This window comes from Oncorhynchus kisutch, linkage group LG22, assembly GCF_002021735.2.
Source record: "Oncorhynchus kisutch isolate 150728-3 linkage group LG22, Okis_V2, whole genome shotgun sequence".
Classification (NCBI taxonomy): Eukaryota; Metazoa; Chordata; class Actinopteri; order Salmoniformes; family Salmonidae; genus Oncorhynchus; species Oncorhynchus kisutch.
In genome coordinates, this window is record NC_034195.2 from 19,556,361 (window position 1) to 19,570,386 (window position 14,026).

The 14,026-nt window shown below is 41.2% G+C and overlaps 1 protein-coding gene across 2 annotated transcripts; it reads right to left on the bottom strand.

The window, feature by feature from the left end:
- Positions 1-1,779: 1,779 nt before the first annotated feature.
- On the bottom strand, positions 1,780-13,485 carry lg22h11orf24 (linkage group 22 C11orf24 homolog). 2 transcript variants are annotated; one of them, XM_020456633.2, is made up of 4 exons: positions 13,251-13,485; positions 10,372-10,607; positions 3,725-3,850; positions 1,780-3,523 (listed from the first exon to the last, which is right to left on the bottom strand). In XM_020456633.2, exons 2-4 carry the CDS (start codon positions 10,508-10,510, stop codon positions 2,589-2,591), a joined length of 1,200 nt encoding a protein of 399 aa, XP_020312222.1. In that variant the 5' UTR covers positions 10,511-10,607; positions 13,251-13,485; the 3' UTR covers positions 1,780-2,588. The 2 variants fall into 2 exon arrangements, with proteins under 2 accessions (XP_020312222.1, XP_031657831.1); XM_031801971.1 differs by lacking the exon at positions 13,251-13,485 and adding an exon at positions 11,892-11,946.
- Positions 13,486-14,026: the final 541 nt, after the last annotated feature.

The following is a 14,026-nucleotide window of genomic DNA, read 5'->3' on the forward strand; positions in this document are numbered from 1 at the left end:
GTGTTTTTTAGGCTTAGAATCAAAGATAATGTAGTACATTTTTATGTGACAGTGAGAATAATTTTGACTTGTAAAATATATTGTGTAGGCTACAGTGGATGTCAAAACATCAGTGACAAAGTGAGTCCACCTTGGTCCAGTGCAGGATGATTTATCTACATCTGCTCCTCAAGAAAAGTAGGCTATAGAAGGGTATACACTTCCTTACAGAAAATGGCCAGTAGGCTATACTGCATCACCACAGAGGATATTTGGCATGAATAACCCTTTACTATTAGATTAACCTATTTTATCTATATATATCTCTATCAGTCTCCAAATGCGCGTTGGACTTTGATTTGCTTAGCTGACACTGCACTTAGCCCATAATGTGTCTGAGGCCGCAGAATGTAAACAAGGCATTTTGAACAAGGCACACACACTTGGTCACTACTAGGTTACTTCTACCCATGTTCTCCATATTATATATAATGCAATAACAGAAAAGTACTTTTATGAGAAACCATTTGCTCTTCGCTCTTTCACAAGACTCCAGGCACTGCAAACAGGATTAGGCCATAGACCTGGCAGAAAAAGCACTCCTCTGGTTGAATGCTAAGGTTCTCCAACTGGCCTGAACTCGAAAGAGGGAAAGTAGAAGCATATGTCCCTCTCAGTGCGTGTGAGTGAGGCAGGAAACCATTCCCAGCCCAGAGAAATATGCTGTAATGAAACCTGCCTTTACAGTCACCTGCACCATATAGCCTGTGGCATTCCCTTTGATCCACTGGGCCCTATCCACAAATTTAAAAAAAAATCTGCCTTTCCATTGGTCTTTGTTGCTTATAAATATTGGGTTTGCAGTAATATACCCACGCCTCAGTGTAACAAATACCCCTCACACAGTAATGAAGTCCATGAGGGACAGGCCCTCTCAAAACAAAAGGCTTATACAGGCATCATGTCAGTGAGCTTATCACTAAACCCCTAGCTACCAGCTTCTTACCAGGTATTCATATTGCAGATATTGCAGACGCATGTACTGGAGGCTCTGATTTCCTGAGCTCTCTGATTTGACAGTTACAGCGCAATACTGAGAACAAAACACCCACAACTAGAGCAAATAGAACATTCCCAAACACTGAAGTAAACCAAATATATGCATATTGGCAGCAATATATTGGGGTATGGCAGATACTGTAGTAACCAATTGTTAGTTATTTTTCTACTAAAAGCAATGTTCTTTGGCAGTGATGTTGCATGAGGCAAAAAGGCTGTTTTATTGCCAAATATTCTCAGAAATTGAGAAACTAGACCCTGTGTGGACCAGGACTTTCACTGGAAAACTGTGTGGGGAACGGGGATAAAGTCCACAGTAACGGTTGTTTGAACAAGAACTTTTAGAAAGCATTGGCATGAAGAGAGAAGTCAGCAGAGAAGCAAACGAGAAACATAACTTAACAACCTTTGGCACCTCAAGGCAGTTCTCTCCTAAATGTTACTCTAATGGAATCCATGTTCTCCCTTTTCAGCTTTTTCCCCCCTCAAAATAAATGCTGCCCTGGCGTGTGCTTTGTAAATGTGTCGGACCACCTCCACGCTCATTTTCTTCTCTGCCAATTCATTCCTAGTCCAGACCTTCGCTACAAAAACACACATTACATGTGCATCATATTCCCAGGAAGCTATTACTGTTGTTACACCCCCAGCTGATTGATATGCCCTTCTAAAAACACATTGAATCTCTCCCTGAAACACAGCATATACACAGTCGTGCAGACATGTTAAGAGTCTTACAAGTTGAAAGAAAAATCCATTTAATTCTTAATTGTTTTCTTTACTGGAAATAACATCTCATAGCACATTAGTAAGATTTAAATTGGCACATAACAGGCCTTCAGACCTGTTTCCAACCTTGACAGAAGTTCCTCCACATTGGAAAGTCTCTCTTGGTTATCATATAACCGTTCCTTCTTCCTCGTCATGGAATGGAGTTCATAAATGGCTAGACAATTCCCTTGGCTTCAACGTTAATGTGCTTCAGTGCTACAGTGATCATTTTGGCCTTCAATCTTAATCCAAGGACAGGAATGGTAAACAAAGGAAACATGCAAGTCGTGAACAAAGGAAAATAGCATGAAAAAAATGTACAAAAACGTACACAAAGCAATGGATACATACAAGTGAAAAATGTACAATAAATGAAATACCAGAGATGTAAATAAAGCTACATCAATAAACCTTTTCAGCCCCTTTTCCACAGAACTCAGAATGATATTCACCATTTTAAAAAACAGAACACTTAACAGTCTATGGCCATAATCCTATTGGTTTGAGGTGGAATACTAATCTGCATAGAAATGTAAGACATAGAAATATAGGACTAACAAACCAATGTGGTGATACAGAGATTATTCAAAGACAAGTTGCCCCTGCTGTTGTATGCTGGAGTACCTTTAAGACAGAAATGTTACACAATATTAGGGCAAAGGCTGCTGCAACATTGACAATCTCTTAACTCATGTATGTTATTAACCCTTTCCGATAAAGAAAATGTAAAAATAGAAATAACCGAACCATGTTGAAATGTAAACACTCAACTATCACTATTAAACGCCTGAATCAGAATACATTCCATTGATGAGATAGTCCACCTGGTTGTAGTCTTTCCTCCTGTAACTCTTATAGGCCTGTGTGAGGAAGAGAACAACTGTAACTAGGAAGAAGAGGAGGCCAAACAACAGAACAGCCAATAGAGCGCTTGTGTCCACCAACTGGCGAGTCAGAATCTCGCCGGCAACAACATCTATAATGGCTCTGTTGGTGTCTTCGTCCAGCCTTTTTGTGCTGACCTCCGCAGTGGCGGTTGAAGGAACCATGGCGTTTCCGGAGGTAGCTTGAGAGCTGGGGGCCTCCGGAATGGTTGGTGACGGCTTCTTCTCCTCATCTGTAGGCGTGTCTGCGGTGGTGGTTGTTTTTGGAGTGGTAGTTGACGGTAATGCTGTTGTTTTTATTGTGGTGGCAGTTGTTGGTATTGTTGTTTTGGTGGTAGTTGGTTGTGTTGTGGTGGTATTAGTAGTAGATGGCATTGCTGTTGTGGTGGTAGTAGTCATAGTGGTGGTTGCTGTGGTTTCTGATTCCGTTATTGTCATTATCTGTGTGATGGCTGGTGGAGTCATAACAGTAATAGATTCCAGCTTTACTGAAGTGGCTGTGGTTGTTACTGGACTTTGGACCTTTGACTTGTGGGATGTCTCAGATAGTGTAGTTGCTGTGTCATTCTTGAGAGCTGGCAAAGGTGCTGCATTCATGGTAGATGCAGTGAAGACATCAGGAGAGTCTCCAGCAGTTGGAGCCTGACCAGCATCGCTGTGCTGTGAGGTAGAGCCGGCCTCATTGAGGGCAGAGGTTTGTGTAGTTTGATTGGCATTATTGCTGACTGTCAATTTATGCGCAGTAGAGTTCTTATGTTGGCTTTCTGACTGAGTTACGGAACTTGAAGACTGAAGGCTAGCGTCTCTCTTAAAAACACTGATGTCTGTTTCTGGGGGGCGGAAAAACAGATTTAAAATACTGTGACAAATGTAAAGGCATTACACGACATGCATTTCAATCACAAAATTGATGGTTAATTTACAACCTTTGGAAACCAAAAGATTCAATAACTAGATCAATCAACAAAAAAATATTAATATTGGTAATAAGAAGCTAATAAACATTCTCCACCCAAGCATTGTGTACACACCTTGTTCCCTTATCAGGTCAGCGACGGCGATACTGCTACAGTTGGTGCAATTTGGACATGTCAAGAAAAAGCAGGTGGACTTCTCTTTCCAAAAGACAGCATGATCACATGTCATATTGAGTGAGCCTGTGGAATAAAACACACAAAAAAAATGTAATAAGGTAATCTTACATTCAGTCAAAATCATATCCAATATTAAGCCAGAAATTGTACTAGTCAAAAGTTGACACCTATGAGTTTGACTATTTTCTACATTGTAGAATAGTGAAGACATCAAAACTATGAAATAACACATATGGAATCATGTAGTGACCAAAAAACTTTAAAAAACTAAAAAAATGTATTTGAGATTTGAGATTCATCAAAGTCGCCTTGACAGCTTTGCACACGCTTGGCATTTTCTCAACCAGCATCATGAGGAATGCCTTTCCAACAGTCTTGAAGGAGTTTCCACATATTCTGAGACCTTGTTGGCTGCTTTTCCTTCACTCTGCAGTCCAACTCCTCCCAAACCATCTCAATTGGGTTGAGGTCGGGTGATTGTGGAGGCCAGGTCATCTGATGCAGCACTCCATCACGCTCCTTCTTGGTCAACTAGCCTTTACACAGCCTGGAGGTGTGTTGGGTCATTGTCCTGTTGAAAAACAAATAATAGTGCAAACCAGATGGGATGGTGTATCGCTGCAGAATGCTGTGGTAGCCATGCTGGTTAAGTGTGCCTTGAATTCTAAATAAATCACTGACAGTGTCACCAGCAAAGCACCCCAACACCTCCTTCTCCATGCTTCACGGTGGGAACCACACGTGGAGATCCGTTCCCCTACTCTGCGTCTCACGAAGACACGGCGGTTGGAACTAAATATCTCAAATTTGGACTCATCAGACCAAAAGGACCGATTTCCACCGGTCTGAGGTCCATTGCTCGTGTTTCTTGGCCCAAACAAGTTTCTTCTTCTTATTGGTGTCATTTAGTAGTGGTTTCTTTGCAGCAATTCTGCCATGAAGGCCTGATTCACACAGTCTCCTCTGAACAGTTGATGTTGAGATGAGTCTGTAACTTGAACTCTGTGAAGCATTTATTTGGGCTGGAATTTCTGAGAATGGTATTTGAATTTATTATGGATCCCCATGAGTTCCTCCCAAAGCAGCAGCTACTCTTCCTGGGGTACAGCAAAATTAAGGCAGTTTATACCATTTTAAAACATTACAATACGTTCACAGATTTCAAAACACACTGTGTGCCCTCAGGCCCCTACTCCACCACATACAGTTGAAGTCGGAAGTTTACATACACCTTAGCCAAATACATGTAAACTCAGTTGAACAATTCCTGACATTTAATCCTCGTAAAAGTTCCCCGTCTTAGGTCAGTTAGGATCACCACTTTATTTTAAGAATGTGAAATGTCAGAATAATAGTAGAGAGAATGTTAATTTCAGCTTTTACTTCCATCATCACATTCCCAGTGGGTCAGAAGTTTGCATACACTCAATTAGTATTTGGTAGCATTGCCTTTAAATTGTTTAACTTGGGTCAAACGTTTTGGGTAGCCTTCCACAAGCTTCCCACAATAAGTTGGGTGAATGTTGGCCCATTCCTCCTAACAGAGCTGGTGTAGCTGAGTCAGGTTTGTAGGCCTCCTTGCTCACACACACTTTCAGTTCTACCCACACATTTTCTATGGGATTGAGGTCAGGGCTTTGTGATGGCCACTCCAATACCTTGACTTTGTTGTCCTTCATCCATTTTGCCACAACTTTGGAAGAATGCTTGGGGTCATTGTCCATTTGGAAGACCCATTTGCGACCAAGCTTTAACTTCCTGACTGATGTCTTGAAATAGCTTCAATATATCGACATCATTGTCCTACCTCATGATGCCATCTATTTTGTCAAGTGCACCAGTCCCTCCTGCAGCAAAGCACCCCCACAACATGATGCTCCCACCCCTTGCTTCACAGATTGCAAGCCTCTCCCTTTTTCCTCCAAAAATAACAATGGTCATTATGGCCAAACATTTCAATTTTTGTTTCTTCAGAGCAGAGGGCATTTCTCCAATAAGTATGATCTTCGCCCCCATGTGCAGTTGCAAACTGTGGTCTGGCTTTTTTTAATGGCGGTTTTGGAGCAGTGGCTTCTTCCTTGCTGAGCAGCCTTTCGGGCTATGTCGATATAGGATTAGTTTTACTGTGAATATAGATACTTTTGTACTCATTTCTTCCAGCATCTTCACAAGGTCCTTTGCTGTTGTTCTGGGATTGATTTGCACTTTTCTCACCAAAGTACGCTCATCTCTAGGAGACAGAATGCGTCTCCTTCCTGAGCGGTATGATGGCCGCCTGGTCCCATGGTGTTTATACTTGCGTACTATTGTTTGTACAGATGAACCTGGTACCTTCAGGCGTTTGGAAATTGCTCCTAAGGATGAACCAGACTAGTGAAGGTCAACAACAAAAAATTGATGTCTTGGTTGATTTCTTTTGTGCCTCTCATAGTCTGTTCTGGACTTGGGGACTGTGAAGAGACCTCTTGTGACATGTCTTGTGGGGTGTGCATGGGTGTCAGAGCTGTGAGCCAGTAGTTTAGACAGACAGCTCAGTGCATTCAACATGTCAATACCTCTCATAAATAAAAGTAGTGATGAAGTCAATCTCTCCTTGACTTTCAGCCAGGAGACATTGCCATGCATATTATTAATATTAGCTCTCTGTGTACATCTAAGGGACAGCCGTGCTGCCCTGTTCTGAGCCAATTGCAATTTTCTTAAGTCCTTTTTTGTGGCACCTGACCACACGACTGAACAGTAATCAAGGTGTGACAAAACTAGGGCCTGTAGGACCTGCCTTGTTGATGTCGTTAAGGCATAGCATTGCATTATTATTGACAGACTTGTCCCCATCTTTGCTACTACGGTATCAATATGCTTTGACCATGACAGTTTACAATCTAGGGTTACTCCAAGCAGTTCAGTGATAAACTTGCTAAATTACCACATTATTTATTACAAGATTTAGTGAGGTTTTTGTTCCAAATACAATGCTTTAAGTTTTATAAATATTTAGGGCTAACTTATTCCTTGCTACCTACCCTGAAACTAACTGCAGCTCTTTGTTGAGTGTTGCAGTCATTTCAGTCACTGTAGTAGCTGACATGTATAGTGTTGAGTCATCCGCATATATAGACACTCTGGCTTTACTCAAAGTCAGTGGCATGTCATTAGTAAAAAAAATATTAAAAAAAACAAAAGGGGCCTAAATAGCTACCCTGGGGAATTCCTGATTCTAACTGGATTACATTTGAGAGGCTTCCATTAAAGAACACCCTGTGTGTTCTGTTAGACAAGTAACTCTTTATCCACATCATAGCAGGGGGTGTAAAGTCATAACACATACATCTTTTCAGCAGCAGACTATGATCGATAATGTCCAAAGCTGCACTGAAGTCTAACAAGACAGCCCCCCCCACCATTTTATCATCAATTTCTCTCCTTCCATCAGTCATTTGTGTAAGTGCTGTGCTTGTTTAGTGTCCTCCCCTATAAGCATGCTGAAATTCTGTCATCAATTTGTTTACTGTGAAATAGCATTTTATCTGGTTAAACAAGTTTTTTCCCAGAAGAAAGTAAGGGTTGGTAACAGGCTGATTGGTCAGCTATTTGAGCCAGTAAAGGGGGCTTTACTATTCTTGGGTAGGGGAATTACTTTTGCTTCCCTCCAGGCCCGAGGGCACATGCTCTTATAGTAGGCTTAAAATGAAGATGTGGCAAATAGGAGTGGTAATATCATCTATCATCCTCAGTAATTTTCCATCCAGATTGTCAGACCCCGGTGGCTTGTCATTGATAGACAATTTTTTCTTCACCTCTTCCTCACTGACTTTACAGAATGCAAAAGTACATTTCTTGTCATTCAGAATTTGGTCCGATATACTTGGATGTGTAATGTCAGCGTTGGGCTGCCAGACTTAATTGCCATACCTTTTGCCTCATCCCTCACAACCATACAATTTTTCAATTCCTCATCAATACAAGGGGATTTAACAGTTTTTACAGTAATTTTCTTAAATGGGTGCGTGCTAATTAGTAACTAGAATAAGTAGTTTCATAAGTGAGTCATGTGCAGCGTCTGGTTGCTCCTCATCACACACCAGACCAGCAAATATTCTTTACATCATCAACATATGAATCACTACAAAACTGGTAACTAATAAACTTATCCTCTGCAGCAGAGGTAACTCTGGGTCTTCCTTTCATGTGGCGGTTCTCATGAGAGCCAGTTTCATCATAGCGCTTGGTGGTTTTTGCTCCTGCAATTGAAGAAACTTTAAAAGTTCTTCAAATGTTCCGTATTGACTGACCATGTCTTAAAGTAATGATGGACTTGTCATTCCTCTTTGCTTATTTAATTTGTTCTTGCCATAATATGGACTTGGTCTTTTACCAAATACAGCTATCTTTTGTATACCAATCCTACCTTGACAACACAACTGATTGGCTCAAACGCATTAAGGAAAGAAATTCCAAATGCATTCCAGGTGACTACCTCATGAAGCTGTTGAGAGAATGCCAAAGCTGTCATCAAGGCAAAGACTGGCTACTTTGAAGAATCTCAATTATACTTTTTTGGTTACTACATGATTCCATTTGTATTATTTCATAGTTTTGATGTCTTTAGTATTATTCTACAATGTTGAAAATAGTCAATAAAGAAAAACCCTGGAATGAGTAAGCTTGTCTAAACTTTTGACTGGTACCGTATATTAACTCAAGACTGAAGAATGGAACATACCAAGAGCATAGTTATGCAGGCAACATAAATATAGCTGGTCAACAAATAACACTTCAGGAGTTATCCAAACATATCTCCCAAAAAGTTGCCGCAAAAAACCCTGGGAATTCTTTTAAATATGTTCACCACAGGGACTAAGGTTGTCAGCGTGGAATGAAATAAGAGTAGTACTGAAAAATAGAGTAAAAACAGTCTCAGCAACCACCGTCCGTGTTTATCAGGAGATCTGGGATCCATTACAGAAACAGATGGGAGAAAAACAGGCCTGTTTACGCCTCCTTTGATCCCTTCCAAACTCGTGTGCTGGAGCTATCCTCTCAGTTACACACCTCTGCCTCAACATCCAGCCATGCACGCCGGATGGCTCTCTTCCCACTACAGAGCAGACCTACTGATGAGGATAACAGGTGGGGAAAAGCAGAAGAGCGGAGGCGGCCCTGGGCCTGCACCGAGGAGAGGAGCCGGCCCCACCGGGGAGTCAATGTGAGAGGCAGAGCGAGTTGTGCGACCTCAAGTCTGTCTCCTCTCCTGCTTTATTTTAAACCTGCTGCTAGGCGCCGAGGAATCAAAACTCCTTTGTGGTTAAAAACTTCAGGTGAAATGATGATCGAGCAAGAAGAGAGAAAAAAAGTTTGTCCTAGAGAGCCATTCCTGGTCAGTGATGGCAAACTAACTGGAAGGCCAGATGCTTTGTGTTTTTAATGATTCCCCAGATGTTCCAAATGGGACGGGAAAAGAGTGTGGAGAGTTGGAAGTTGAGGAAAGCAGGGAGAGGGGGTAAGAATATCAATGTTGCAGACGGCCCCTCACTCCCCTTCCTCTTAAGTTACTAGGGGGTCACCCTATGCTAGGGGCATGACGTGTCCCAAACATACAGGTCTCTAAGCTGGAATGCTAAATGATTATGTATTTATAGCTCTCTGTCATACCACACATTACATGCTTCCAGATGGTAATGGCGACCTTGTTTTCATGCCCTACTACTTTTCAAACCCACATTGCCTCTCGGAAACCCTGTCGCGTGTTTAGGGTGGATCATGTGGTGTAACTGGAAGGCGGCTGGGCCAGTTACAACTAACTCCTCCCATGGAGATAACAGCCTTTGGGTTATAAGTAGCGATGCATTTGCTGCATAAATCTGACCAGACTCAGGTAGTGCAGCAAGAAGTATTGTAAGATCTCATTTAAAGAAGAACCTGTCACGACAAAGGCTGCGTTTACACAGGCAGCCCAATTCAGATTTTTTTCCCCCCATTAATTGATCTTTTGAACAATAAGATCCAAAAAATATCTGATTTAAAGAGATGTGATTGGGCAAAAGACAAATTAGTGGAGAAAAAAAACACATTGAATTTGGCTGTCTATGTAAATGCAGCCTTTACACTCATGGGGTAAGGCTCTCCAAAGCAGCGCCAGGCACATACACAACACAGCAAGGCCTAAGAATCTCTTTCATCTTAAATCTGAAACACATGGTTGCTTTGAAATTATATGTCCTTCAGCAGAAAGATGTGATTTGGGGGGGGGAAAATAACATTATGGCTACTCCCATATCGGCAGTGTTCCTGCTTTATCCAAGAGGTAAGCTTTGAGATGTAGGTAGGTGGCATGCATGCAGCTTATCTTTTTCTATAAGAGCTTCCTTCAGGTTATGAGTGACTAACGTTTATACGAGAAGTAGTAAGACAACGTATCAAACATTGGTAAGCTTTAGTGGACTGGTGTACATTCCACAACCAGAACATATTTGATATGTTTTCAGTCAAATAGAGTTGGAGCAAAGATAAAGTATTTATGTGTGTTTTCACTTTTCACCTGTGGCAACACACCTGATTTGATGATTTTCTGATTCAAAACTTACATGCTTCAGAGCAATGGGTTTGCTCTGTCATTGTCTGGCTGGCCACAATGCTGAACTGGCTGGCCACATGGGATGACAGACAAGGTAGCACCAGGAGCCCAAGGACAGGGGACAGGACGAGGAGAAGATGCAGGGTCATGGTGAAATGGTGGCACACACACTGGGCAGGGAAAGGAAGGTGGTGGACACGAGTCACAATGAAGGCAGGGGACACACCACCATCACAGCTCTAACATCTACAGGAGGGCACAGAAATGGAAAAAGGTCTTATTAAAGATATTTTCAGCCGTCATCATCCCATAGAATTGCATATAATTTACAGACATGTGTTTGCATTTTAATGTTGTACTTTTATCTTCCATAAAGCCATGGTTGATGGATCACTTCCATCTCAATTTTATTCAAGACACGCATTGCCATTAAAATAGTGAATTGTGAAGTTTCACATTTGTAGCGAAAAAGACAAAAACATGTTTGATTCTGGCTCCAGGTAGCCAATGTCTGTGCCATGGGCTGTTTAGAGACCAATTGCAAGTTTGACTCATGAGCAGCATCTAGCGGGATTACTACAAAACATACAACTGTTTTAAAATTCTATCGCCTGTTACAAATTGATGATATAGTTCAAGTTTCATGTAACATCTGAGGATATGTATAATGATTTTTCGATCTAGCCTAGTTAACGAAGAATAGACAGAGGGATAGATGCTTGTAGCAGAACACATATTTCACCATTGTACTGGGCAGCGTAGTTATTTCTGATACCATCACAATTCTGATACCATAAATAGGCTATCATACACGTATATTTGGATACATCCATAACAATGAGCTAATGATGAAGGCGCGATTTCACCTGGCATAGAAAATGTGCTCACTCGTCAAGACACTGTTGTGCAGAGGAGCTAGCTAACACAATCACTTCAAACTGAAGCTGGAAAGACTGAAACTACCTGCACTTCGTTTTGACTTTTCATTTCTTTGTATATATCCATAAAAATTATGCCAGTTGATTCATGATTGACTGGCTAAGAAACGCTGTCTGCTTGCCTGTCTCGATCATTACAGCAATACAAGGTTAATACAAATCTCCGCTGTTGAAAACTAAACTAAATGTAAAATAAAATGTGATAATGTCTAGATGCTTTTTATAGAGGAGATCAAGTTTATAAATTGCCTGGCTGGGCTGATGAGACAGTGGATTGCGCAGTGAGATGGAACAGTAAAATGGCACTTTAACTCACAGATTTAGCCGGAGGTAATTTGTGGTATAGACACCGGCTGGAATGCGGTGTTGTATAAAATTCAGTTGTTCAACAATTCCGTGGCCCTCACAGCGGTTTTAGCATTCCAGAATATTGTTAAATCCTTGAGGACACCCACTGTTTATAGAGTAAGATGACAGTTGACTATTCTGTATCATGTTACACAGTAGTAAGAAGCCAACCCAAATATCATACCATTGTCAAACACCCAGAAAAGGAACATGCATACATTCTACAAGAAACAAAATCTCTCACCATTACTGTCCTCAAGATATAATGGTTACACCTTTTCAGACCTCTTGTTGGCTCTGCCCTAAATGTAAACACCACTTAGCTGAACAAATTGCCATAGTCCACTGCATGCGTGCCAACGTGGTGATCATGTGATGAACAGATTTCACTCCACTCTATTCTCCACCCAACTTTCATTGCACAAATGGACAGTTTACAGAGTAGTTAACTAGTTACATGTGTATGAAAAACACCAGGGACGTCTGGCTTTGTGTATTTATTACCAATGAGCATTGGCAATATGGTTTAACCTTAACGTCCCATCAAACCAAACTAGCTATATTTGTTTTGTAGGAGATTTTCCAGTCATCTGATGATTCTCAGTACCTATACTGTTCTCTTTGAAGTATAAATAATAAATCGATATAAGTTTAAATATTATACATGTGTAAGCAGAATGAAGGCTGAAGTCCATGTGAGTGTACAAAGCTGGATCAACATCGAATTCACCATTGGACATGTAAAAACAAAATGTAAGCAGAATCTGTGTAGATGAGGCAAGGTAAACTAACAAGACGTGACTGGTCTGGGCTATATCTGATCTGGTGAAGGCTACTGGACACGCACATGAGTTAATCACACAGACAACATCAGCCTGAACTTGCAAAGACCTTTGGACAGGAACATTAGCTAAGGGGTATGCATGTCACACCCCCAATATAATCTATGCCCCAATATCTGAACCAATAAGAGAATGGAAACTAAGTAAGACAACATGATTCGTAAAGTGGAGTGACAATGTTATGTAAGGGTAAAATTTATAAAAGCCCAGCACTAAGAATGAGGCAGTTTTTCCATGGAATTGCTCAGCTTCTGTTACTTTTGTAATAAAGTCTAATTGAACTTACAAGCTCCTGTATCTGAGAAGTATTTGATCTAATATTTTCTAGAACAGTTTCCTGAACACTCAACAAATATCTGTCTTCAGACCTCTTCCCCCAGTCATTTTGATAGCTGCTAACTTAGCTAGAAGCCAACAGTTATTGAGTTAGTTATGAGCTAGCTAACAACATTGTGCTTCCTACAATTAACTTCACATTTTGGCTGTAGCTACGTTACTGAAATTAAGAGACAGGTCCACTTTGTTGCAATTCTGGTTCATCACACTAGCCTGCTTGCTAAATCGACAGCTAGCTGTCCATGTGGCTGATTGTGTAGCTAACAGGCCAGCGTTTCTAGACCGGCAACAGTTTGCAAATCAGGATAGATACCATCAAATCCACCGTAGGTAGTCTAGCCACTACTCCCACTATTTGCTACCTAGTTTTAACGTAGTAGCTAGCGGCCATCTAGCTAACGTTAGCCAAAGACCAACTCACTCACCCAGGCAGGAGGAGGCTAAATGCACAACTTTTAGCCAACTTCTGTTCTTGTAGCCAACACCGTAGTAGTTAACGATCTACGTATGGGCTAAAAAGCTATGTCATGACACGCAGTCAAACACGTCCTCCTTCCCAACACATACTATTTAGCTAGCCATTAACCTCATAGATGAGAACAATGATAAAGACATTTCACCGGATGTATAACTGTGAAGCATCCGCCTGGCGTCCCCTCACTACCAAATATGGCGGTGAGGGGAAGCCCAGTTGCCGGCAGTGGGATGGAACGAGATGGAATTTTAGCCGACATTCTGCAAATGCTCTCATCGATGAAATATTTGATCACAATACAGTTTTCTGTTCCCAAAACTAAAATATATTGCGAACAGAGTGGACTAAGTTTGGTAGACTATACCCTTTGCCAAAGTTTCCAAAAAATTGCGTTGTTTAGTAGGAGTACAAGGGCGAAATGACTTATTGCACACGCGCACTTCGACGAGTAGGCTTTCAATAACATAAATATGCCAATACATGTTCTACAGCGGGTTGGTCAAAACAAGCATTGCGATTGGTTGAGAAGCGTTCTAAGCCATACAAAAAAAACAGTTTAGCATGATAAACCTGACTCAAAATAATAATCTTGAAATCATTAACTTGATCTCCACTGTAAAAAGTATCTAGACATTATTTCGCCTTGCTTCTAGCCTAACATTTGGTTTGCAACAACAGGGGTTTGTACAAATGTTGCTGTCTGTCTCTCGACTTTTGCAACATTGT